The sequence below is a fragment of the Carassius carassius genome, chromosome 38 (assembly GCF_963082965.1).
Source record: "Carassius carassius chromosome 38, fCarCar2.1, whole genome shotgun sequence".
Classification (NCBI taxonomy): Eukaryota; Metazoa; Chordata; class Actinopteri; order Cypriniformes; family Cyprinidae; genus Carassius; species Carassius carassius.
In genome coordinates this window covers 15,545,588-15,570,043 of record NC_081792.1, presented here as the reverse complement: position 1 = coordinate 15,570,043, position 24,456 = coordinate 15,545,588, and the positions used below count along the sequence as shown (strand labels likewise).

General features: G+C 37.0%; 5 protein-coding genes across 13 annotated transcripts in view; 2 read left to right on the top strand and 3 right to left on the bottom strand.

The window, feature by feature from the left end:
• LOC132119423 (uncharacterized) overlaps positions 1 to 24,456 on the bottom strand; it is a 233,911-nt gene that overhangs the window by 157,002 nt on the left and 52,453 nt on the right. The gene's annotated exons all lie outside the window — the stretch shown is intronic.
• On the top strand, positions 500 to 12,515 carry LOC132119408 (store-operated calcium entry regulator STIMATE-like). Its single transcript, XM_059529329.1, has 8 exons — positions 500 to 1,421; positions 7,037 to 7,085; positions 7,261 to 7,356; positions 7,487 to 7,608; positions 7,900 to 8,012; positions 8,228 to 8,305; positions 8,951 to 9,100; positions 10,584 to 12,515. The coding sequence occupies exons 1-8, from the start codon at positions 1,268 to 1,270 to the stop codon at positions 10,698 to 10,700; spliced, it is 879 nt and encodes a 292-aa protein (XP_059385312.1). The 5' UTR covers positions 500 to 1,267; the 3' UTR covers positions 10,701 to 12,515.
• Positions 10,520 to 15,749, bottom strand: LOC132119409 (uncharacterized). Of its 2 annotated transcripts, none has more exons than XM_059529331.1 (4): positions 15,415 to 15,749; positions 14,789 to 14,891; positions 14,493 to 14,697; positions 10,520 to 10,659 (listed from the first exon to the last, which is right to left on the bottom strand). In XM_059529331.1, exons 1-4 carry the CDS (start codon positions 15,679 to 15,681, stop codon positions 10,617 to 10,619), a joined length of 618 nt encoding a protein of 205 aa, XP_059385314.1. In that variant the 5' UTR covers positions 15,682 to 15,749; the 3' UTR covers positions 10,520 to 10,616. The 2 variants fall into 2 exon arrangements, with proteins under 2 accessions (XP_059385314.1, XP_059385313.1); XM_059529330.1 differs by lacking the exon at positions 10,520 to 10,659 and adding an exon at positions 12,700 to 13,842.
• LOC132119410 (musculoskeletal embryonic nuclear protein 1-like) lies at positions 19,408 to 20,559 on the top strand. Its single transcript, XM_059529332.1, has 3 exons — positions 19,408 to 19,471; positions 19,657 to 19,777; positions 20,440 to 20,559. The coding sequence occupies exons 1-3, from the start codon at positions 19,463 to 19,465 to the stop codon at positions 20,544 to 20,546; spliced, it is 237 nt and encodes a 78-aa protein (XP_059385315.1). The 5' UTR covers positions 19,408 to 19,462; the 3' UTR covers positions 20,547 to 20,559.
• The window catches only part of LOC132119406 (transmembrane and coiled-coil domains protein 1-like), a 28,451-nt gene continuing 25,931 nt past the window's right edge, over positions 21,937 to 24,456 (bottom strand). For all 6 annotated transcript variants that reach the window (XM_059529323.1, XM_059529324.1, XM_059529325.1 and 3 more), the window contains 2 exons: positions 24,200 to 24,335; positions 21,937 to 23,106 (listed from right to left, as the gene is read on the bottom strand). In XM_059529323.1, the coding sequence (XP_059385306.1) occupies positions 22,792 to 23,106; positions 24,200 to 24,335 (451 nt within the window). In that variant the 3' untranslated portion in view covers positions 21,937 to 22,791. The remainder of the gene's footprint in view (positions 23,107 to 24,199; positions 24,336 to 24,456) is intronic.

Below are 24,456 nucleotides of genomic sequence, written 5' to 3'. Positions count from 1 at the left end.
TTTTTTGAGACAGGAATTTTTGGTTTTCATGAGCTGTATGCCAAAATCATCAGTATTAAAACAATAAAAGACCTGAAATATTTCAGTTGGTGTGCAATGAATCTAAAATATATGAAACTTTAATTTTTATCATTACATTATGGAAAATAATGAACTTTATAACAATATGCTAATTTTTTGTTAAGGACCTGTATATATATATATATATATATATATATATATATATATATATATATATATATATATATTTTTTTTTTTTTTTTTTTTTTTTTTTTTTTTTTTTGGTTATTTGAGTGCATCGTCTGGGTACTTAAACTGCACTTTTTCTTTTTAGACTGAACACACTAGTTCAGCTATTTATACTACAAAACAGCACCGAATAGTTCACGAACTGGTACGCACCTTAAAGATTTATTAGAATTTCGTGAATTGCACCTGCTGCGACGAGGGATCTCCAGGAACTACATATCCCATCATGCTTTAGTACGACGTGACAGTGATGACGAAGTAGATCGTCGTGTAATGAGTGTAAACGGCACCTGGATACATTTGAAAAGGAAGTGTCCTGCCATTACGGATAATATGCGTCTTTACCGGATACGTGCTAAATGTGACTAGTTTTGACGCAGACTTTCCTGAATCAGCGCATATTTTGAATCAGCTCGTCTCCTGAAAGCAGCGGTGGCAGTTTTTTCCTCAACTGGTTTGCTAGCAGGAAGCGCCAGACCGGACTCTCGCTAAAAACAGCAGAACCACGTTACCCAAAGAGCTGCCTATTATTTGCATTTCTAAACGAGTTACAAAGCGAAGTGAAGTTTTTAACGCCATACTTTTTGACCTAATTCAACTGTAAAAGTTTAACTGCTTTAATTTAACCACAAGGCCACAGTTTTTGATTTGAATTCTAGCGGCTAACCGCACGCGCTCTATAAAAATATAACCGATAAATGTCTCCATGACACCGTGTATGTACATAGACTGACTGGTGTTATAGTATCGACAGCATCAGCCGCCAGCTAAATTACCGTTAAAGTCCGTAGCATGTTTACTCGATGCTGAAGGAGATGTTTATACAGCACAACCTGCTGACAGATATTAGGTAGCTCACAACTGGATGGCTGCATCGAGGTCCAATATGAAACACGTAAAGTCTGCGCTTCAATAACCGTGACTGGAGGCTCATAGGAGAGTCTTCATTATGTACCATAGCTGCGTCGCCGTCCTAGACTGATACTTTGTGGCTCGAGATCCTCTTAAGTGTTGCACAATGGCGGGTGTTGGGGTCAGTGTGCCGTCTGCGTCCTCCAATTCATCACCCACGGATTCTGATGCCCAGGGCTGCTCCAGCGGCGACTTCATGGGTTCGTTTGGCATCTTCCTGCAGGGCCTGCTGGGAGTGGTGGCCTTCAGTACCCTTATGTGTAAGTATAGGCAGGGCAGCTGTCTTTAATAAAGGAGTTGTTGGTTCAAAAAGTGAAAAACTGCTGAAAATGTACTTGTCCTCAAGCCATCTAAGTAGATTGTTGCTTGATCGGAACAGATTTAGAATAATTTAGCATTACTTGCTAACCAGTGGATCCTCTGCTGTGAATGGGTGCGATCAGAATGAGAGTCCAAACAAATGATTAAAAACATCACAATAATCCACACGAGTCTAGTCCATCAATTAACATTTTGTGAGTAAAAAGCTGCATGTTTATAATAAACATATTCATCAAGGGAATATTGTGATGGTGTTATAAGCTATTTGGACTCTCGTTCTGATGGCAAACTCGGCTACATCTTGGATGGTGTGAGAGTGAGTACATATTGTGAAGAATGTTGTTGAAGTTTTTTTTTTTTTTAAGTTTTTTTTAGGCTAAATAAAATATTCTTGCCCTCCTAATATTTAATCAAAATGTCATAACTATACCTTCCTGTGAGAACGACAGACTTCTCTTTGGTGATATATTCAGGACTTGTCCAATCATTTAGTCCACTTAAACTCGCCCCTTAAAACTCCCTTCGATTGGGAGTCCGACTCTCTAACCATTAGGCCACGACTTCCCCTTTTTTATAGCAACATTGAAGGGACTTGATCAGTTCTGGTTGACTTATTGAAGGGTTTGGTCTTAAAAACAGGCAGGTCAAGGCTTGTTAGTGAATCATGGAGTGCAATGCATTAGGGCTGTCACTTTTGTGAAAAAATCATTTTCGATTTTTAAGACATAAGTGTTCATTGAATCGATTGTAAAATCGATTTTCCATATCTAAAAAAAATTGCATTTATGATTTAGGCAATTCAAAAATCTCCAAGATTATTTTAAATAATGATTCAATCCATTTCAAACAACTGATTCAAAAAATGAAACTTTAAATGGACTTATGAACAGGCCATGTGTGTGTTGTTTTTTTACGTAACCGACACTTAGGCTAGGCGGCACTAGGCAGGCATAATTAAAGGCTAGGGCCATTACAAATTTATTGGACAGGAAAACAAGTCGATCAACATTTTCGGGGTCCAGAGCAGAGCGTTTTTTTATTCATTATATGTCCAGCTGTTGAGAAGACGTGCTCCGACCGCACTGATGTCCCAGGGACACTCAGGTACAGCTGCGCAAGGTGGGGGTATTACTGCCAATTTTCCATCACAAAAGCCGGTCGCTGTCAGCTTGCAATGGTCCTTTTCATAACTCAGAATCTGGAATAAGGCGAATTCGCGTCTACCGCACCGCGAGACCTTCCAGACGCGGGTAAACGCGTCTTTACATTGACTTAACATTGAAATAATTCGCGCCAGACGATCTATTCGCGTTTGGTGTGAACGCGGCATAAGAGGTCGCTTTCGACGTCACTGGGTCTTATAGGCGCGTAAAATTGCTGGTATTCTTTATTTTCTTTTTCTGCTTGTTTGTGAGTTTTGTTACATCTATAATTTTTAATTGTTTAATTATTTCAAAATTAATATTGTACATACTTGGTTAAAATCGATTCCCTATTTTCATTTTCGAAACCTTTTTTGGTTGGTCTGATCGATTGTGCAATTGATTTTCGAACTAAAAGTGACAGCCCTACAATGCATGCTCACCACTGTCAGCCTTATGAAGTACTTTAAATAAAGCACATGGTTTGTTGTGTAGGTCATTACAGACCCCTAGTCTTTGGGCTTGTGTGTGCTTGTTTCTAGCATGTCTCACTGACAAGAAAGAGATGATTGACCAAGAATGATGACTATAAAGTAGGTCTGTGTGATAATTATAATGGTACTAATTATTGTGATTAGAGCTGAAACAACGAATCGATTTAATCGATTAAAATCGATTATTAAAATAGTTGTCAACTAATTTAGTCATCGATTCGTTGCTAAATAACTTTTATTTGCCATAAGCGGCTCATTTTGTGCATATTTCAAATCTGCGGTGACCAAAGTGTGGCAGTAATGAGCCACCGGAGGTTTTACTCAGCCAGTACAACAGGAGAAGTAGCGAATAGCCAATAGCTGGCCTCGTTTTGTCACGTGCTTCCCGAACAGCGTCTCTGCAGCATTCAGCGTGATGTGGGAGTACTTTACTTTGAGCCTTCAAAAAAGAAGAGTAACCTGTAAACTCTGCACTACTGAACTGTTTAAGGGGACGTTCACATATCGCGTCTTTTGCGCGCTCAAGTTTGTTATTTCCAACACCGCATCGAGTTAAAACATTTCAACTTTTCAGAATGCAGCAAGCGCACCGCGGGTCATGTGACAAGAACTAACCAATCAGCTTCATCCTTTCCCGTAACAACGTTAAAAGCTCAGTCAAGATGAAAGGAACAGCTGATCATAGTTGTATATGGATTTCCATTTTGAAATAAATTTAGTAGCAGAGCTACTGCAAGCGATTTTTTGAGCTGCAAATCCATTTATCCTTTGCTGAAATTTCCGCGTCTTCAAGGAGAGAGCACGTTATGGTTGCTTAGCAAAGGCAGACGCCTCAGGGGCGCTTCTGCTCGAGCGCTTTGGAAAGGAGGAGAAAGTGGCGCGCCTAGCGTTTTCCACGCGTTTTTAGGCGCGATATGTGAACGGCCCCTAAGACTTTCATTTGTGCAGATTCTCCAGTACAATGTTGTTTGCAAATGTTTAGTCGTAAAAGCTGATAACATTGCTTTTTAACAGTTAACATTTAAAGCTTTACAAACATGTTCTGTGATCAGTTTGTCGTTTACCAGTTCAAAATTCAGTCGTGCAGCCTAATTATGACTGAATGAGAGAGATAAATGTTTAAAGATATTTGAAATACACTTTTTTTCTAAGTATTCACTGCTCTTTTTCACACAGCAGGTTTTTTGTGTGTGTCCAATTTTTTTTTCTGGACAACCTTCTGATGGATTTTACTTTAAATTGTGAGTTCCATTCAGGTTTCATGCCATTGGCACTTTTTTCGAAGGATTGTTTACAATTTCACAGCAAAAGCTATAAAGCTGTTTTCCAGTAAATAATAAAATACAATGCACTGCAATTTTATTCTGTTTTATCTTTATTCTTCGTGAAAATATGTTCTGAAAGATTCCTTAATAAGCTTTGTCCGGGATGTTAAACTACTTTAGGAGCTCTAAGGACTGCCATGGTGAAAACATTTGATATCTCCTTGTGAAATTTGCTAGAGTATGGGTCAGTGTTTTGATTGCAGAAGAGTTCGACAAAGGATTACTAACACAATAAAACAACTCCAGGTATATTTTTAATGAGGATATGACAATGCAAAATGGGTAAAATCTCTTAAAAATCTATGCTGAAGGATAAAGACCATTTATTAATAATTTACTTGGGGAAAAAATGGAAAAAACTAAAATATAAGCACATAAACCGATTAATCGATTAATCGTAAAAATAATCGACAGATTAATCGATTATCAAAATAATCGTTAGTTGCAGCCCTAATTGTGATATAATTTTCCTTGATAAAAGGATAACAAGAGTTCAATAAATGTTCGATATAATGTTTATGCACCTAAAGTGGAATGAAACAATACTACCAAGAACGATGAAGAAACAAAAGTTTCAAAAAATTATTATAAATATTAGGGATGGGACGGTATGAAAATTTAATATCACGATTATAGTGACTAAAATTATCACGATTATCAATATTATCACGGTTTTGTTGAAACGAGATGAAAGTGTTCAAAAATAGTTGATGCTCACACTGAAAACATTTCAGCAAGTTTTATATTTAATAATCAACAAACAACTAATAAAACAAGCAACTCTATGCACTTAATTTAAAGAAAGATTAAATTCTGTGGCATTTCCTTCCTTACAATGAAAAGTGTAGAAGCATAGAAAAGCATAGAAAAGTCACTGACTTTCGCCATTCCTTCTCGAAAAAAAACAAAAAAACATTGTGCGCTGAGCTTGCGTCAGACTGTTGCTGGCTGAACATGATTTAATAGTGAGTTATTAAAACCGCGATAATCAAACACGGTTTTAATGATAATTCATTTTTAAACGATATTACTAACCTTCAGCACATTTTATCACGGTTATCAATAAAACCGGTTATCGTCCCATCCCTAATAAATATAAAAGAGTCCCAAGTCTAAACCACAGAGGAATGATAACATGATTAAAAACTTCTCATTTCATTGACTAATAATCGCATTGATCATTTTGTATTTGTATGCACAGGAGAACTTCTCATGAAAAAAAAAATAAAGAATAGACTTTAATAAAGCATGCTTCAAAGTTTTTACTAGTTGTCGATGTTTGCTAGGGATGTAACGATTCACTCAACTCACGATTCGATTCGTTTTACGATTTAGATTTCACAATTCCAATTTTTTTGTTTGTTTTTTTCAAAATGAGAAGACATTATACAGTAAATGAAAAGGTGTCATTTGATTAGGCTATTGCTGCACATTTCTTTGTGAAATTGAAATGGAACAAAACTTAATGTTTACATTTTAAAACAAAACCCACATCGAACAGGTAACAAATAAAATAAATCTCTTGATGTGAACAAACTAAGGCTTTGCCTGGGTTCTTTCCATTTAAAATTAGAGGCAACCACTGGATTTTAATTATGATCCAAAGATGCAGCATACATGCAGCATGAGTAGTTTTTAATCTTAATTAGACTGCATAACTTTGAAATTTGATGCAAAAACAGAATGGTCTGACTTTAGTTTTGTGAAACTATACTACATAAAACATATCTGATCGAAACCGCAGATGAGCTGAATAAGACGCAGATTCACACTATATGAGATGTGTGAAATTGTAAGTTGTATGTCATCTCCTCTCAGTGGTTATGTGAGCAGTAAATGTAAAGAGTAGGAGATTGTGTTCAGGGGACACATAGTTAATAGCTGTACACAAACAAACAGCCATTGTGTGAAACAGGCTGCCCTTTATTTCTGTGAACCATTTGGGTCACGTTTGGCAACTAGGGTGACTGCACTAGCGGTTTCCACAGCCCAAAAAGCAGCAGTTCTCACTACTTCTTTAAAAGCAACACTGCCAACAACTGTATTTGTTTTTATCTTTATTACTATCCTCTTTGTTTACAGTGATTTTGTAGACGGAATCAAAAAATTCTGAAACATAAAATGCAGATCACCATACATTCAGTAAACATCTTCTGTGGTTTTAAATGTACAAATTTCTTTCATATGGATATTTTGATTGGATTTTGATGGAGAGATAAAGTAACAAAAATATATTGTATAAAAATGTAATAAACTGGCATATTAAAAGAATGGGAAAAAGACCTTGTGCAATCTTTTATTAGTATTTATTCGGGGAAAAAAGCCTTGTAATGAATATTTCAGTTACAGATTGTGTTTTGCATGTGAGTTCAGAAAACTCTTTACACCCATGATGAAGCAGTTCCTCATTCAGCTCTTCCTCTTTTGAAATGTTAATCTCATGTATCATTTATTGACCTCAGTGTTTTCATAGCACTGTATCTGATAGAGCAAGGAAAGAGTTTTTTGCATCAGCACTATCCCCAATAGGCAGACATTATTGATCACCCCCACCCCTTCTACTAATGTGAAAGCATATGTTACTTCTCCACAGTGAAACGCTTCAGGGAGCCCAAGCACGAGCGGAGACCCTGGAAAATCTGGTAAAGTGCCATTTTATATCATTAGCAAGCACTAAATTCTTAAACGCATGCACGGTCAATACAGCACTCCACTGACCTGAGATCTGTCTGGCGGTCCTCTGTAGCCCTGTTCCCCTTGTGACTTAACGATGAGTTCTAACCCGGTCTCCTCCCTCCTCCCCTTCACCTCTCTCAGGTTTCTGGACACCTCCAAACAGGCCATAGGGATGCTGTTCATTCACTTTGCCAATGTCTACCTGTCTGATCTCACAGAGGTGGACCCATGTTCACTGTGAGTCTGTGTGTGCGTCGTTGTTTCAGTGTTTCCCCCACATCGTTGTATTTCCCATCTGTATCTGTGATTTTTACATATTTATCCACATTATTGTTCAGCGACCAACTCCTTGTGTCATTTTTCATAGATACCTGATCAACTTCCTTTTGGATGCGACTCTGGGCATGCTGGTGATCTATGGCGGCGTGAAGGCTGTTAGCGCTGTGGTTGAATGGAGACAGTGGGATTCACTGCGTTTTGGAGAGTATGGTATGAGCCTTAACATCAGTTGATAGCACTAGACACATCCACTGAGCTTCTTGATGTAAATGTGTCAACAACTGCACATAAAGGGTTGTGGGATCTCACAGGCAGTGAAAGATACCACTTATGATGATTGATGAACAAGAAATTCTATTTTCTAGCAGTGATTCTTAACCTTTCTCACTTTAGGCCAGGGCCCCCCCCCCCCCCCCTCATAACAATATTTTTTGTGATTTACCAAATAATGCCCCCTGGTTAAGAATTTTCAAGTGTCGTATTTCTACTATTTGCATGTAGGTGAGCCGGTTCAGTGCAGTGCCTGGGCAGGTCAGTGTGCTCTCTACATACTCATCATGATGTTTGAGAAGGTCATGATCATGTTGGTCCTCCTCCTCCCTCAGTGGAAGAAGGTCAGTCAGGATGTTTAAATGTGGTTTGCGGTTCATGTTCTGAACTTACTGACATGTTTTGTGAAGATTTATTATCATCTTGTATCATTATAATACTGCTTTACTAATTTGCAGTCAAGAAAATGTTCCACCCAAAAATGAAAACTGTCATTAAATTATGGTAGTTTTAAATGTTTTGGATTGATGTATTTGATTGTTGTTTGTGTGTTGGACAGCTGGCTACGCTCAACCCCATAACAAACCCGCATCTGGAGTTAGCTATTGTCATGCTAATTGTCCCGTTTTTTGTGAATGTAAGTGACAACCCTGTATCTTATGCTTACTGAGACTGCATTTTTTTTTAGCAAAAATCTGTAAAGCCGTAATATTGTGAAATGTTATACATTTTTTAAATAACTGTTTTGTTTTAATAAAATATATAAGGTCATTTAATTATGTGATATGAATTTTCAGTAGCCAGATTACTCAAGTCTTCAGTGTAACATGATCCTTCAGAAATCATTCTAATATGCAGATTTTATCAGGAAACATTATTATTAATGTTGAAAACAGTTTGCTGGAGATAAACTTTTTTAAAAAGCTTTTAAAATATAAATATTTTGTAACATCATAAATCTAATTTAATATCACTTTTGATCAATTTAAAGCATTCTTGCTGAATAAAAGTATTACTTTAAAAATATATATATCTTACTGACCTCAAAATTTTGAATGGTGTAATTGCTTCTTTACATTATTTTTTTGCATTTTTAATATAGTTATTTGTATATGTATTTGTACATAAAAAATTTGTATTTTTTCACTGCTTTTCTTATGTAGAGAAAATGTGGCTTGCATGCTCTAAATCTTCTATATAAATCTGTATGACAGGTGGTTCTGTCATTGTTGTAACACATGTTTATGTCTAAATGTTTGGCCCTGTTTGTGTGTGTTTCCAGGCTCTGATGTTCTGGGTGGTAGATAACTTTATAATGAGGAAGGGCAGAACAAAAGCCAAATTGGAGGAGAGGGAAGCAGAAGATGACCCTCGAGGCAGCAGCAAAGTGCGCTATAGACGGGCACTGTCGCATGATGACTCTGAATCAGAAGTAAGTTACTCTTACTGAATCAATTCGATGTAACCCGCGACCTGAAAGATTCAGGGCCTGAGGCTTAGCAGAATGTGCCACTCAGTTGATGCTCATTCATCAGTGTGGGAATTAGCACACATACACACACACAAAAAAGCTACTGAATGTGATCAGAATGAGAAGAGTAATCAGATGAACTAAGCTTAATTTTTCAAGAACAAAGGGTTCAAAAGTGATGCGCTTTAGAAAAGTGATAATTTTTTTACCAGTGGTGGCGCTATAGAGTAAAAATTGGTCAAATCACAGTTCATTAACATCGCTACAATTGTGCCACATTTCATAATTTTCTCATGTTTCTTTCATGGGGTTGGCATAGACTCCCTTATAGGAAGAAGAAAAACTAAACTTCAATAGTGGCTTGGCCCCTAATTAATTATATAATAGTTTGTTAACATTTTTATTGGAAATTAGATTATTTGTATCTTTAAACCACAGAATAAAACATCTCCAAAAAAGAAAATCATAACAAATAACTTTTTATAGTTCATGGAATGTATGAAACACAATCAAAACAATCAACAACGTCTAAATATTGGAGATCTGAATCTAGACATAGACTTGCTTTGGCAACACACTTTTGCTGCTCCTTAAACAACCATTAAACATGACAGAATTCATATTTTAGGCTTTCTCTTGACCTACAGTGTTATATTCAAAATCATCCCTCCACCCAAGTCCTAGATGGGACATCCTTTTTTTTTTCAGTACATCTGCATGACCATTACAGGTGCATGACAGTTCCTTTCCCAACACTTCAGACTGAAAGTATGTGTAACAATGATAAGTCACAGTGAGTTTACAATCTAAAGCAGCAGCACTCTAACCCTATTTTGAAAATATGCTCATTTTCCAACTCCATTTTCTAATCCATTCAGCTGATTTCCGGGTCTGGCGGTAGCACTTTAGCTGCAGCTTAGCATAGATTGTTGAATCTTTTTAGACCATTAGCATCTCACTCAAAAATGACCAAAGTCATTTTTCAATATTTTTCCTATTTAAAACTTGACTCTTCTGCAGTTACATTGTGTAATAAGACCAACGGGAAATGAACTATACTCTCATTCCGGCTTAATAATCAATTAACTTTGCTGCCGAACCATGGTTACCAGGCTGGGGACTATTTTCAGGCACTGCGTAATATCATTGCCCCTGTTGGACCCATGGTACATCAGCAAAGTTCCTTGATTATTAAGCCGGAATGAGAGTATAGTTCATTTCATGTTGGTCTTATTACATAATGTAACTACAGAAGAGTAAAGTCTTTCTCACTGATAAAGGGATGAGCAGTTCAGACAAAATGTAATGGCGAATGCCTACTTATTAAAGTTTTGCAAGGTGTATTCCACTTTTTAGAAGTGTCAGTATCATCTGTTTAAAAAAAAAAAACGATTAGTTGAACACAGTCTTTTTCTCTTTGCTCTCTTCCTCCTGTGCTGGTCAGATTCTGTTCTCTGCAGAGGATGAAATGGAGGATTCAGATGGTGACGACGATATACGAAGACTCACAGGGCTCAAGCCTGTTAAGAAAAAGAAGCACCGTCTTGGTATTACAGTTTGAATTCAAATCACTTAAGACTTGAGGTCTCCCTCATTCTCATGAGCCCACCTCATTTACCTGAACATCGATCAGAAAGTAAGGAGCATGAAGGCTAACTCATGCTCCGGTAGACAAACATCACTAAAAGGTTTTTTGCTACCCTATGTCAAAGGATTTTGGATTAGTGGAGATGAGCAGACCATAATATGTTCAGTCTGTCAGGGTTTTTTGTGCACATTCATAATTCTGTGCTGTGGCTCCATTGTCATGCTGAAAGAACATGTGATTCTCCAGTGGATATACAACAACTACATCTCCTCCTCGCATCTGCCCAGCCTTTGGACTGCACAAAGAAATTCAAAACCTTTTAAAAAGTGTCTACCTTATAAAAAAAAACATACTGATGTACCACAAATAAGTACCTTTAACCATATGCATGTGACTGGTCACACTGACTTGGATAAACTGTACAGGGTCACTCGAAGCTGGTTCCAAAGCGCGTTTGTGAGTGTAGCTGTGGCAGAGAGTTTTGTGTGTCAGCTGTGAGGAAAATGCTAATAAATGTTACAGAATACCATTGGTCAGCAGTGTTATGTGCCAGCATTATAATACAGTTGGTACAGTCTGCTTTCAATGTGTTTTTAACCATTCAGCAGCAGATGATTTAAGATGGTACATGAATCCAGGTTTCAGAACCCTGACTGGAATGGTTTGTCTTACTTTTTTGGCTTTTCAATGTGTATCTGCCTCAATTCAGTGTCTATGTATTCTAACACAAATTTCCCCGCTGTATTTATTTGTCATTTTTATTGTGTGGCCTTTTAAAAAGGACAGTTCACCCAAAAATGAAAATTCAGTCATTTACTTGCCCTCATGTTTTTCCAAACCTGTATGATTTCTTCTGTAGAACATTATGAAGAACATTGCGGTCCAAAAATACATCGGACCCCACTGACAAAGACAAAATATTTGTGTTTCACAGAAGAACAAGTCAAACAGTTTTTGAACAACACGATTAGGAGTGCACAACGCTTTTCATTTTTGGGTGAACTGTCTTTAAACTTTTTGTTTCTGCTTTGGTGTGGATGGCTTCTGTAACCTCTTGCACAGTTTGATGTTACATTGCTGTATCACCTTCAAGTTTTCTGTTTCAAAGCATTACCCTTTGCCTGTATATAATATTTACCACTCAGACACTGTCAAACTCTAAACACTAAACCAGCAGGCCCTTCCAAATGCTTTCTCATCCACCCTCACGCTTCTGTGCTCTATGGAGCATTTGATTTTATTCCAACACTAAAGCACAGATCCTTGGAGAATGATGAATTTGCACCATGTATTCTCTGCAAAAATCTTAAACTTGAGACTGCATATGTCAGATTATTCTTTGTCATCTTTATTCTGAAGATGGATGTAATGTGAAAAGGAAGATGCCTGTAGGTTTAGAGTTGGAGTGAATGTAACTGGGGTACAGGAGCTGTTGTCTTACTGTTAGTATTGTCAACCTGATATTTAATGGACCAAGTGTATGGGAGTACTATATTTGCACATGGTATGCATTTGTGTTTTACAGGAATGAACTTAAACCAGGCTTTCTGGTCAGGCCTGCTGGATTCAACAAGGTTACTTATAAGGATTTTGTCTAGGTGGAAATATAACTGCCTTTACCTCTCCGGGATTGATTCTGACTTTTTACAGATCAATTTTGGTTACAGTTAGTGGAGAATGAAACAAATTGGATGTGGATAGGGATGTTAAGTACTCAACAATATTAGATGATTAAGATTTACTGACAAATTGTGAACTTATGTATGCTTTTTCAATAAACTGTAAAAATAGCTATTTGTATGTTTTGTTATTTGTAACATCTCATAGCCTATATATATATATACACATTCGTACATACAGTAGGGTAAATATTGATTTGGTCCCCTGCTGATTTTGTAAGTTTGCCCCCTTACTTAGAAATGAAGGGTCTAATTTTTATGGTAGGGTTTATTTTAACATATAGAGACAGAATACCAACCGACAAATCCAGAAAAAAAACATTATATAAAGGTTAGAAATTTATTTGCATTTCATTGAGTGGAATAAGTATTTGATCTCCAAGCAAAACATGACTTGGTACTTGTTGGCAAGCACAGAGGTAAGACTGTAGTTTTCACCAGGTTTGCACACATCTCGCGAGGGATTTTGGTCCACTCCGCTTTACAGATCCTCTCTAAATCCTTAAGGTTTCTTGGCTGTCAATTGGCAACTCAAAGTTTCAGGTCCCTCCACAGATTTTCTATAGGATTGAGGTTTGGAGACTGGCTAGGCCACTAAATTACCTTAATGTGCTTTGAAGACCCATCTATGACCCATCTTCTGTGTTCTGGCTGAGGGAAGGTGGTTCTCATCCAAGATTTTACAGTACATGCCATGGCCCCGTCCATTTGCCCCTCAATGCTGTGAATTCCTCCTTTTTCCTTAGCAGAAAAACATCCCCAAAGCATAATGTTTCCACCTCCATGCTTGACTGTAGGGGTATTGTTCTTGGGGTCATAGTCAGCATTTCTCTCCCTCCAAACACGGCAAGTCGAGTTAATGCCAAAGAGCTCAATTTTGGTCTTCTCTGAATCATTTTGATGTTCTTTGGCAAACTTTAAACGGGCCTGTACATGTGCCTTCTTGTGCAGGGGACCATGGGGCACTGCAGGATTTCAGTCCATTGTGGAATACTGTTACCAATGTTTTGCTTGGTGACTGGTCCCAACTGCCTTAAGATCATTAACAAGCTCCTCCTGTGTAGTTCGGCGCTGATCCCTCACCTTTCTCGTGATCATCCTTAATTCATGAGGCAAGATCTTGCACGGAGCTTTAGACCGAGGCCCTTTTCCAATTAATTGTACAAAGAGTTGTCTCCTCCTCACCAAGCATCTTGCTGATGGTCTTGTAGCCCATTCAAGCCTTGAGCAGATCTACAATCTTTTCTCTAACATCCTTTGACAGCTCTTTGGTCTTGTCCATGGTGGTTGGAGAGGTTGGAATTGAAGATACAGATTGTGTGGACAGGTGTCTTATACATCTAACAAGCTGACATTGGGAGTAACTTCTTAAAGTGGCAGGACTAATCTTTGTTCCACGTGGGCACATAACCAATCTGTGGGAGCCAGAATTCTTGCTGGTTGGAAGGAGATCAAATACTTATTTAACTCACTGACATGCAAATCAATCTCTAACTTTTATATGAATTAATTTTTTCTGGATTTTTTGGTTGATACTTTGTGTCTATCCGTTAAAATAAACCTACCATAAAAGGTACAGACCCATCATTTCTTTGTATGTTTAAACTTACAAAATCACAAGGGAATCAAATAAATATTTTTAATAAACCCCACTTTGTGTGTGTGTGTGTGTGTGTGTGTGTGTGTATATATATATATATATATATATATATTTAATCACTTGCAAAATAATGTTTCCTGACCAAAAATTGAGCCCAATCCATCACTGAGAGGGCTGAATCTTAAACACAAGACAGTTATATCAACACTTACATTTATGAAATATTTCCAGCTGTCAAACTGTGAATCCGAATAAATGTAAAACAGAATATCAGTTGAGTTTAAAGAGCTTGAACATTTAAAGAGGCATACAACAATTTCTGTATGCTCTTATTATAAACAGAACAGTTCTGTGCATTGCTGTGGACACTAATATAGTTACTGTACTAGTTCTTGATGTGAACTTTAGTCATATTCTTGATTTGACTTAAACATGAAAGTGGGTGTTTACAGATCAACACCCCAAATGAAACATGGAGAGACTTACTTTATGTCATCTTCTTTAATTATATTAGGTATGTGGGTGTCATCTGTTGGTTCTTCTGAGCTGTATGGCGACCCCTCTGGAGAATCCTCCACGCGTGGTCTTTTAATTGGTGTTAATGTAAATGAAGATTCAGATTTGACGGGAAAATCCTCATCGGAGCAGGACACACTAGCACAGTGACTCACAAGAGGTCTCACCTGAATGGCTGTTATTAAACCACACAAAAATGAAAATCAAACCGTTGAAGCAAAACAAATGTGTTAACTCACAGGTAAACTTTTAGCTAAAAATGCTACCTTTACTTCTCCGTTTTGGCTTTTTTGGGGTGCGCACTGCTTGGACAGCCACACTCTTCAGAACCGGAGCATTACATTGGCAGCCTACCTCTCGTGTCATTGGCTGTTGGAAAGCAGTACAGAAAAAAAGCAATGTAAAAATTCTTTGTATAGCTCTTCTATTACGGACATTCTGACTACGTTTTTTTAATGTTACCAGTACAACCAGTTCACAGAGACTACTGTACTGTTATTTGAACATGCTACCATTGTATTTTTGTCTTATTGTAGTACATTCGATTTCAGAATTATCGACTTTTGTTTCTTCTATGAAGCATAATAGAACTTTAATCATTTTTTTCAATGAAATAGAAATCAGTGGTAAAGAAAACTGGTTTTGGTGTTTGGTACAAACATTCTTCAAACAATCTTGTACTGTGTTTTACTGAAGAAAAAAGCCATACCTTATATGCTTGGAACATTATGAGGTGAGTAAATAATAACAGAATTGACATTTTTGCGATTAACTGTCCCTTTAAATGCATAAAACTAACGTGGTTTGTGGTTTTACGTGTCAGTCAGGCTGGACAAAGTTGACGCATGGGCGGTTCTTCTGCTATGTTATTCTGACAGACATTACTACTTACCTTCACAGTCGGTGCCGAACCAACGGTGTATATCGTCGGGACAGCCATGTCTATCAAACTAAGAAACTCAGCGAAGCCCATTTCATACTGCTGTAAATTTGTGAAGCATTCTCGGGCAAAATGCTTCGCACACAAACGCGAACTCTCCGATATTCCTCCTTCCTCAAAATGCAAAAATTCGAGCCAGCGGGCTCGCAACCACGGTAGCTTGGGAAAAGGGAACAAGGTTTTGTGCGGATAACAACCCAAAACGCACCTCTTCACCATATCTATCGCTTGCTATGCTCGTTCAGTGTTTGGCAATCCGACTCTTTTCTATGGCGCGAATGGGTTCTTTTGAGATTCAAGAGATCCGATTCAAATGATTCCTGCGTCATTATTCCGCTACGTCACTCAGCAGAGCATATAAGAAAGGTTGTTTTAGAGGCGGAGAGTTAGTGATGGGATTTATGGCTCTTTGAGGGGATCCGGATCTTCGCGATCCGTTCCTTTCAAAGAGCCGTTCAAAAGAACGGCTCTTTTGGCTCTTTTTAAATATTTAGTCAGTTTTAAGAAGCCAGCTTGGGGGCATCTCAGTTTATCCTGGAAATAATTACTGGGAGGAAAAATGAGGTGAGATTTGTAGTCAAATAATTAAAACTCAGATATCACACACCAATATCTGAGTTTGAATTATTCTGAAATATTATTACCTCGTTTGTCATGTGTGGACTATATTCCATAGGGTTGCACAAATCCCTCTGCTTAGACAGTGACATCACTATTTTGGATTTACCTTTAGTACAAAGTGTGTGTGTGTGTGTAAAGCTACGTTGACATGTTATTCATACAATACCTACTCAAATAAACATCAAAAACAAAGCCGGCTGCAATGAATTTCTGTGCAAAACAGCTTTTACTACAAACACTTTCACACAAGAACATTGTTATCACACAAGAACATTTTGATAGAAAACAAAAAATATTTAAAGTAGATAAAATTAGAATAAATAAAATGGAAATGTCTACATACTACATACTACTATAAACTTTGCAAATAGGACATCAGCCCCTTCAAGTCAATGAACAATAACAAAGTGGGCTGCAATGAACATGCACAACTCATAACTAATATCATCACGATATAAAGGGTTGGCCTGCGCTGGGTGCGCCCCTCCCCCTATAACTGTTCTGTCTCGCGGAGGAGCTCATTTGTGTGCATCTGTGTGAAACACGCATAGGAAAAAAGAACGACAGAAAGAACGGCTCCCCTCCAGCCGCGACTCGGCTCCCATCGTTCATGTTTATGAGCCGTTCAAAAGAATCGGTTCGTTCGCGAACGTCACAACTCTACGGAGAGTGTTGTCTCATTTTGTGAAAGGTTTTAATGTAATGCCCCAGAAGCTTCTGAAGACAACAATACTTAAAGGGTTAATTCACCCGAGAATGAAAATTCATCCATGTTCTACTCACCCTCGAAGCATCCTAGGTGTGTGTGTGACTTTCTTCTTTCAGAACAATCCGATCGAAGTTATTTTAAAAAATGTCCTTGCTCTTCCAAGCCTTTCAATGGGGGTAAGCGGGTGTTTGTTGTCAACAGTTCATAAGACGTGAGATAAAGTGCGCGCATCTGTAATAAAACATTCCTCACACAGCTCCCAGGCGCTGAATAAAGGCTGTAAGTGTTTATTATGTTTAAAATCTGTAAATGTACCTTTAAGAAACACATGGATTTGCTACAGGCTGGATGACTCATCAATATTTTGTCCCATTTTGCCGTTATCGCTCCTTTTAAGGTGGAATAAAATAAACTAGACATTTTTGTGTGTGTATCTTGTGTGTCTATCATTTACAGCAAGTGCTTTTGACAGACAGATAATTACTTTAGCAGGATGTGAAGTCGGATCATGGGCAGTTAATTAAAAGATTTGATGTGAATCCTGCATTGTATTGACCCTCGTTTAAAAAGCAGTCTGATGTTAAATAGTTAGCACAAACATACAAGTATTTGCCTACTTTTTAGGCAACGCGCTTAAAAAATCTAACAAAGCAAAGTCTTCAGTGGCTCAGTTGCCGGGAGTAAATGAACACTATTGTTCATTATTAAAGATAACAACGGAAAATTTAGATTGTTTACCACATAGCCGAGACATTTTTGAGTTACAACAAGCTGCTCAAGCTAATAGGGCAGAACTTCACCAGTCGTAGGCGGCTCTTATGCCAGTGTGACGCAAACTTGGGTTGCAGATACAAACGGCTCATTGGAGAAGAGAAACATTTGTGGAATTTTACCCTTATAGGGTGGTTGTGTACACACACTGCATTCTAATGTCCATTATAAAAGTGAGTTTTGCATAAAAGGTTCTCGTTTTAACATATGAAATCAGTCTTTTTTTTCACACCTCCGATTTGAAAACATATCAACTGTGATAAGGTGAGCGTAGAGTGTGGAAAGAGTGAAGGGTTTGCATAAAAAGGGTAGTTTTATTAAGCACATAAAAGACAGCTAATTTGCACACTGGCAATAAAACCAATCACAGAGAGAGACAGATAAATAGTGATGAAGTTAAGGACTTCTCCTCATCAGAGTTCCCTGAATCGCACTGTGATCAGACTGATGCCTGTGCAGGTTCACTGCCTTGTCAGTTCAAACATCTGGACCCTTGCATGCAGGACAAAGGGAAGAGGAACCCGAGGAAGCACAGGTACAAGGCTTGCACTGGTAGCTTTTTGTACTGAATACATTTATAAAAAGTACAATAGCTCTATGTCTCATTGAAAGTTTGTTTTTTATTTTATGTAAATTTACTTGTGTAAGTATGATAACGCACGTGGTAATGCTCCAGACTCCATCTCGGGGAGAATGTATGTTTTAAAGGAATGACACAAGTAATTACATGGGTTTTTCTTTTAGAAATTAGTATAGTACTGTTGTACTTTTTTCGCCATAAGTAGATTTGGAAAAAAATGAATTAACTGTGAAAAATACAAACTGTATTATATTTACTTTAGCAGACCAACATGACAAAACTACCTGTCTGATTTTTCTTTTCTTTTATTAAAATGGTAAAGTATGTATGTGAAACACAATTTTTTCTAACCTCCTCCTGGAAAACCGTCCAAATGTGTATATACTGATTTGCTGCTCAAGAAATATTTCTAATTGTTATCAGTGTTGAAAGTTAATATTTAAATAATAAAACTCTACAATTCAGTACTACATACTAAGTCTAAGTACATACTTGTAACGTGTTTTCAGCAATACATTTATAATATGCTTAGAAATAATTCTCGGAGTTGCCTTTACACAGACTTTAAGTAGCAGATCAGTAGGTTGATTTTACAACATTACAGTTTTTATTGTTTTTTTTTGGATCATATTAATGCAGCCTTGGTGAGCATAAGAGACTTCTTTTTTTATATCATTAAAAATCTTACCGGCCCCAAATGTTTGAACAGTCACAATGATGACATGAAAACTGTTTCTGAATATCTATTTTTATTGGTGCACGCATGACGATGGTCCCTGCTAATTCAGGCTGACTCACCATCCCAGAAAAGTGTGTAGTGATTGGGTTATATAATCTGTGTGGCATGTTAACATCACCATCATTACACACATTTGTCACTCACAACTAAGAGTTTTCTCAATTCCATTTATTATTCAGATCTATGGTGAATTATATCAGTTATTGCTTGAAAACAAACCTGATTTATAGATAAGGTTGAGAGTATCAGATGTGTCTAAAATCACTGTATGTTTTTCACAATTTTGGCCATGAGCAAAAAAAAACAAAAAACATATTCTTTAATCTACTCATCACTGATCCATAAGGAGGGATGTGAGGGTGTTTAGTCTGTAATGTGTTCAGCTGTTCATAGTAGTCATGCTCAGAAAGAGGCTTTCTGACACTGAATGTAGAGCTAATAATATATAATGAGAAGAGAGAGGGGGGGAGGGTGGGTTACACTGAGCTAGTAACAAGGATATAAAAGAGCCAGGGCGAAAAAAGACGACAAAGTACGCAACGTGCCAGCTTGTTCAGAAACCAGACTGTAGACATACAGAATGTCTCAGGTATGAACATATATCAGTTCAATGTGCAGATTAGAAAAGAAAAAAAAAAAAAAATATATATATATATATATATATATATATATATATATATGTGTGTGTGTGTGTGTGTGTGTGTGTGTGTGTGTGTAATGATTTAAGTTCTAACGACTGTAGGCATTTCTCTTTTGAAATGATATTTCCATCAGCCAGAGGTTAAGAAGAAGAAGAGGCCAGTTGTGAAGGAGGAGGACCTGAAAGGAGCCCGCAGTAAACTGGGGCTAAAGGGAGAGATCAAGAGCAAAACATATGAGGTCATGGTCGATTGTGGTAAGTTTGCCATGTTTAGAACATAAATCAGAGACAGTTAAGATTAGAACAGAGACCGTTTAAAAAATATATTTTTTATCTTTTACAGTCTTACCAAGATTTCAGAAAGTTGGTATATGGTTGAAAAATTTCATTGTATTATTGTAAAATATAGTAACTTTTTAAAGATATTTTTAAGACCAAGTAAAGAAAATTTAAGCAATAATACGGAATATAATACATCAATATGTTTTGTAAATGTAACTAAGGAGCAGATAATCTATTAGCAACACTTGAAAGTTTGAAAATATATTTATAACAGATCTCCATAAATAAAATAGAATATTGAAAGAACTTTTACAGTACCTACTGATTACCCTGCAAGAAGTGATGTTTCCAGTGCAGAATGTCTAAAGATTCATTGCAAAGATACACTAAAAGGTCATTTTTTATTAAAAACTGATAAAAATGAAGTGAGTTTGTGATTTAAACAAGAGTAAATACCTGCCATTTGGTTCAGAAAAAATACAGTTAATTCAAAGTTTTCATACCTCACTAACAGATTTTTGTTCTTGATTTAGGTATAGCTTTTTAAGGACCTAATTTGTGGAGGGGTGAATTAAGACTTTTTGAGTCTTGCAGAAACCCCGAACTCAATCTGTTGTGTTTTGTTTGTTGTGTAGAGCACTTGGGGAAGGTGGCGCCGTCTGTTTTCAGTGGAGTACGATCTGGAAGCGAGACCGTGCTTGAGAAACCCAAGCCTCCATCAGGAAACGTGTTTGGCAAATGAGCGCAGAATGCATGAATGGGTTTGAAATGTTTGTGAGCACAGAGTACACTTTTGGCATCCACATTATGAATGAATAGACTGTAATGTGGATAATTGTTACATATTATATATTTTATACTGTTTTCTGTTATCACGATGCACCTAAAAATCCTTCTGTGCCAGTTTCTAGTCTCATGTTTTCTACACTAAAAAGAAAATGCTGAAAGTATCTCCAGAGTCACCAAGTATGATTTCTCTGTCATGCTGCATACAAACAAGTCTGATTTCAAACCATGTGAGCAAATATTACATCACACAATGGTGATTTAATGAAATTGTTGTCTGTGCAAATTTGAGGAAGGAGGGTGGAGTGGAAATTAAAATAGATGCTCATTAAAGGATGTAGTCTAAGTTTTCATTTTCGATTTTTGGTTGATATTCTGTATGAATGACTGTTCAGTACATCCATGAGACATTTTTAACATACTCAAATGTGTTTCATCACTAAAACAAGCAACTCCCACATCTGCAAGGTGCTATGTTGGGTATTTTGCCATCAGCTGATAAAGTGACAAAAGAAGTACAGCTGTACATTAATTTATTCAACATTTTGTTATGACCTGGATAAGTAAAAAATATTGCGTAATCTTTGTAATTTGCCCTGCGGTTACATGCACATGGTTTAACATACCTTTGTTTTAATATCAGGACTACAAACTTTGTCACACTTTCACTCTTATACACTCTTAAAAATCAATAAATTACTAAATCAACAAGTGACCAAAATTATATTGTTCCCACAATCAACAAAAAATTGCTGAACAGTCCAAATGTGCCAAACCACATAAATGCAAAATCAGGCTCGACTAAAGCAAGAATGAAACAGTTATAAATTGTTTTTGTAACCTTTCAGCAAATACATGCAATGCAATATATTTATCTGCAGTACAGTTTTATAACAAATTTGCCCTGATATACAGAAAAACATCTGTCCCAAGATAAAATAATTTATAAAAAGATAAACTAGATGATATTGCTTATTCCAAAAATGTTTTACAAATTACCTTTCAAATAGGATAAAGATGCTAACTGTTAATATGAAGAAGTATATCAAAAACCCTGCATACTTTAAAGAACTGGACATCTTACCTTTCTGCCTGACTAGACGATGCATAAACATTTCAGCTCCAATTAAATAGCTTGCTTATGCCAAAACCTGTGATTTTACAAATGATTTTACCTCTATATCAAAAAGGGAACTTTACTAAATAAACATTCCTAAAACCAAAAGAGGGTGATGGGAAATGCATGAGGAAACTCAAAACCTGTGATCTGCTAAGTAAAGGCACTGTATTGCTGCACTCCTGGTGCATTTGAACTGTTCTAAATCACAATTATTCAGTCACGCAACTTTGGATTTTTAAAACCGCGTGTTTATTCATTTAGTTTTAAAAAATAAAACTAAAAAGGACTATTTCATTGTCGCTATAAGAAACAGTACGGAAGCACTGAGAGTCTTTGAGCATTTCTAGCTCTTCAAGTATGTTCTTTCTGTTCATATACCAGAGGACTGTGTCTCTTTGAGGACATGGGGCCGGAGACGAAGAGGAGCCGACTCGGGTCCAGAGTGTTCTGGTTCCTCTGCCCATTTGATCAAACTCCAGATGCCTCATCTTCAACGAATCCATCTTTTCCTTCATTTAACAACAACTGCAGTGAAGTCCAAACAGCAGCAAATGGTTTCGAGTGGGAAGAGTGAAGTGATGAGCACAGGACATGAATCAAGTTAGAGATGCGAGACAACAGTAGAAGAGACAGAGAAATTAAAGAAACAGCTTGACGTTAGGAGGAAAGAGAGCAATTAATATGGTATTAAAAAAACGATGAGAAACATCTCCATCCAGTGCACGTTAAAACCACTCCAGTCAATTCAATGTAATGCAACACTCAGGAAATTGCATAAATGTATATACTAACAATAATTACGAGAACAATGAACAAACACGACTTGCATCATTTCCAACAACAAATAAAAGGAAACTCAGCAATACTATTTATGTCGTCAGAATAGGATCAAAATGTAAACAAATTCACTCCTGTTAAAGAAACAAGATGAAGAGGTTGTAGGATTCGTCTGTTTCCTCTACTCTTTCGCCGCGTCCCTTCATACTAAGTGCAACTGAGGCAGTGTTAGTCTACATCTTTGAATCAAAGTCCCCGACCTCCAGTCCCTTCATGAAATGACAATCACAGCTCCCCCTATAGGTCATCTGGGGTGCAGCAGAAACTGGTCCAGGTACTGGGACATGGCTTCCCAATTCCGCCACAGAAAAGCCATGATTATGACAAGGAGCAATGTTGAAAGCGTACGACTACGTGTTTTCATCAGCGGAACTACACAGTTTGCCACTGTTGAGACGAACACTAGGAGTACCGCCATGACAGCCAGCAGCACATTGATGAGTTTGCCGAGTAAAGTGCGTGCGGTGGCGTTTTCCAAACCTTCCAACTGAACCACTTGTTGCTGCTGCTGCTGAAGCTCCATTTTAGAGATGCGCGTTTGACAGGCCTCCAGCGCCTCCTACAGGAAGGGAACGAGAAATGTGTTAGGAGTAAAGCTGCCTTGTCACAATCTCTGACCTACTCCACACATGAAATCTTTTATTTCAAATGGAAACTAGTACGGACGCAGCATGGAGTTATGATCATATGTGTACGTAAAGGTTTCAGATCTGATTTGAGCTTTGGTGGCTGTGAAAAATTTGAACTTTTGTGATGTTTTCACCTAAAACTGCAGTTAAGAATCATTATGATTGGGATAAATATTTTATAATTGTTAAATAATTATTTGTGCTGATTAGCCCTAGAAAACCTGCAGTTTTCTTTCCAATGTATTGGTGGTTATATGTTTAGTGTGGATATATTTATACATTTAATTTATTCATTTAACCATGATAAATAAGCAGAGGGTAACCGTTGACACTGACAGCTGAACTATCCCTTTAAGAGAGAGAAAACGTGAAGTAAATGTAGCTGAAACACAACTTACATTCTAGTTAATGTAAGACTTAAATGCTAGTAAAGTGTAACAGAGCAGAACATGTACATTTTAGCTGCAGCACATTAAGAATAAGCCCTCAAAGAGGAGTGTGAGTGGGTTGCATATGGATTTCATTAGGAAAACTAAATTAGAAGACTAAATGTCTGTCAAATCGATACAAAATTGCTTTATGGTAACAGCTAATGTTCTTTCCCAGCAGAAAACTCAGCATTAACATTCTCCGGTTTCACTTAGAAGTTTATAGTTAAAATAAAACTGGTTTTTAAAAAAATCGTAAAAATATCTTTGAATAATCCGTTTTTAAAAAGACTGGTCCAAGATTTTTTTTTTTTTTTTTTTTCATCAGTAAAAATCAGTGAATGAATACGAGTCATAGAGTCCCAAAATATGCTTCAGATATTATGGACTCTAGCATAATAAATATTTGACCGTGGGTATAGATAATGTGATCCCAATTAAACAAATAAAAATGTGTAAATGATAAATGTGCTTAAAACCACTAGAACTCAAATTAAAAAGTAAACTAAAAAAATATAAAAATAAAAGCAAATTTAATTATGAATATATACTATATAAATAATTACAAAATAACACTAATGTTGGACATGAGTACCTGTATGTCTCTGGCTCGTTCATAAGACTGGTAAGCAATTTTCTCCTCCATGCTGGCCAGCTCCTGCTTCAAGTTGAGAATCTCATTTTGATGCAGCTCTGTTAAATCATTCAACTGCTCCTCTAGACGTTCACACCTAACACATGCACACACAAAATGAGATAATACAATTAAATAAAAAAAAAAGGAAGAAAAAGCCAAAAAAGGCCAGACAACTAGAACATCATCATCCTTTTTATTACTTTCTCAAAAACATG

What these genes read in the sequence shown, in the direction of transcription:
- LOC132119410 (XM_059529332.1), top strand. An exon ending in TGAGGTCATGGTCGATTGTG is followed by an intron (nt 19,778 to 20,439) that starts GTAAGTTTGCCA and finishes TTTGTTGTGTAG; the next exon opens with AGCACTTGGGGAAGGTGGCG.
- LOC132119408 (XM_059529329.1), top strand. Translation starts at nt 1,268, where the DNA reads ATGGCGGGTGTTGGGGTCAGTGTGCCGTCTGCGTCCTCCAATTCATCA. An exon ending in GAGGTGGACCCATGTTCACT is followed by an intron (nt 7,357 to 7,486) that starts GTGAGTCTGTGT and finishes CATTTTTCATAG; the next exon opens with ATACCTGATCAACTTCCTTT. An exon ending in ATGATGACTCTGAATCAGAA is followed by an intron (nt 9,101 to 10,583) that starts GTAAGTTACTCT and finishes TGTGCTGGTCAG; the next exon opens with ATTCTGTTCTCTGCAGAGGA.
- LOC132119409 (XM_059529330.1), bottom strand. Translation starts at nt 15,681, where the DNA reads ATGGTGAAGAGGTGCGTTTTGGGTTGTTATCCGCACAAAACCTTGTTC. An exon ending in GTTCGGCACCGACTGTGAAG is followed by an intron (nt 14,892 to 15,414) that starts GTAAGTAGTAAT and finishes GCTTTCCAACAG; the next exon opens with CCAATGACACGAGAGGTAGG. An exon ending in ATTAAAGAAGATGACATAAA is followed by an intron (nt 13,843 to 14,492) that starts GTAAGTCTCTCC and finishes CCTTCCAACCAG; the next exon opens with CAAGAATTCTGGCTCCCACA.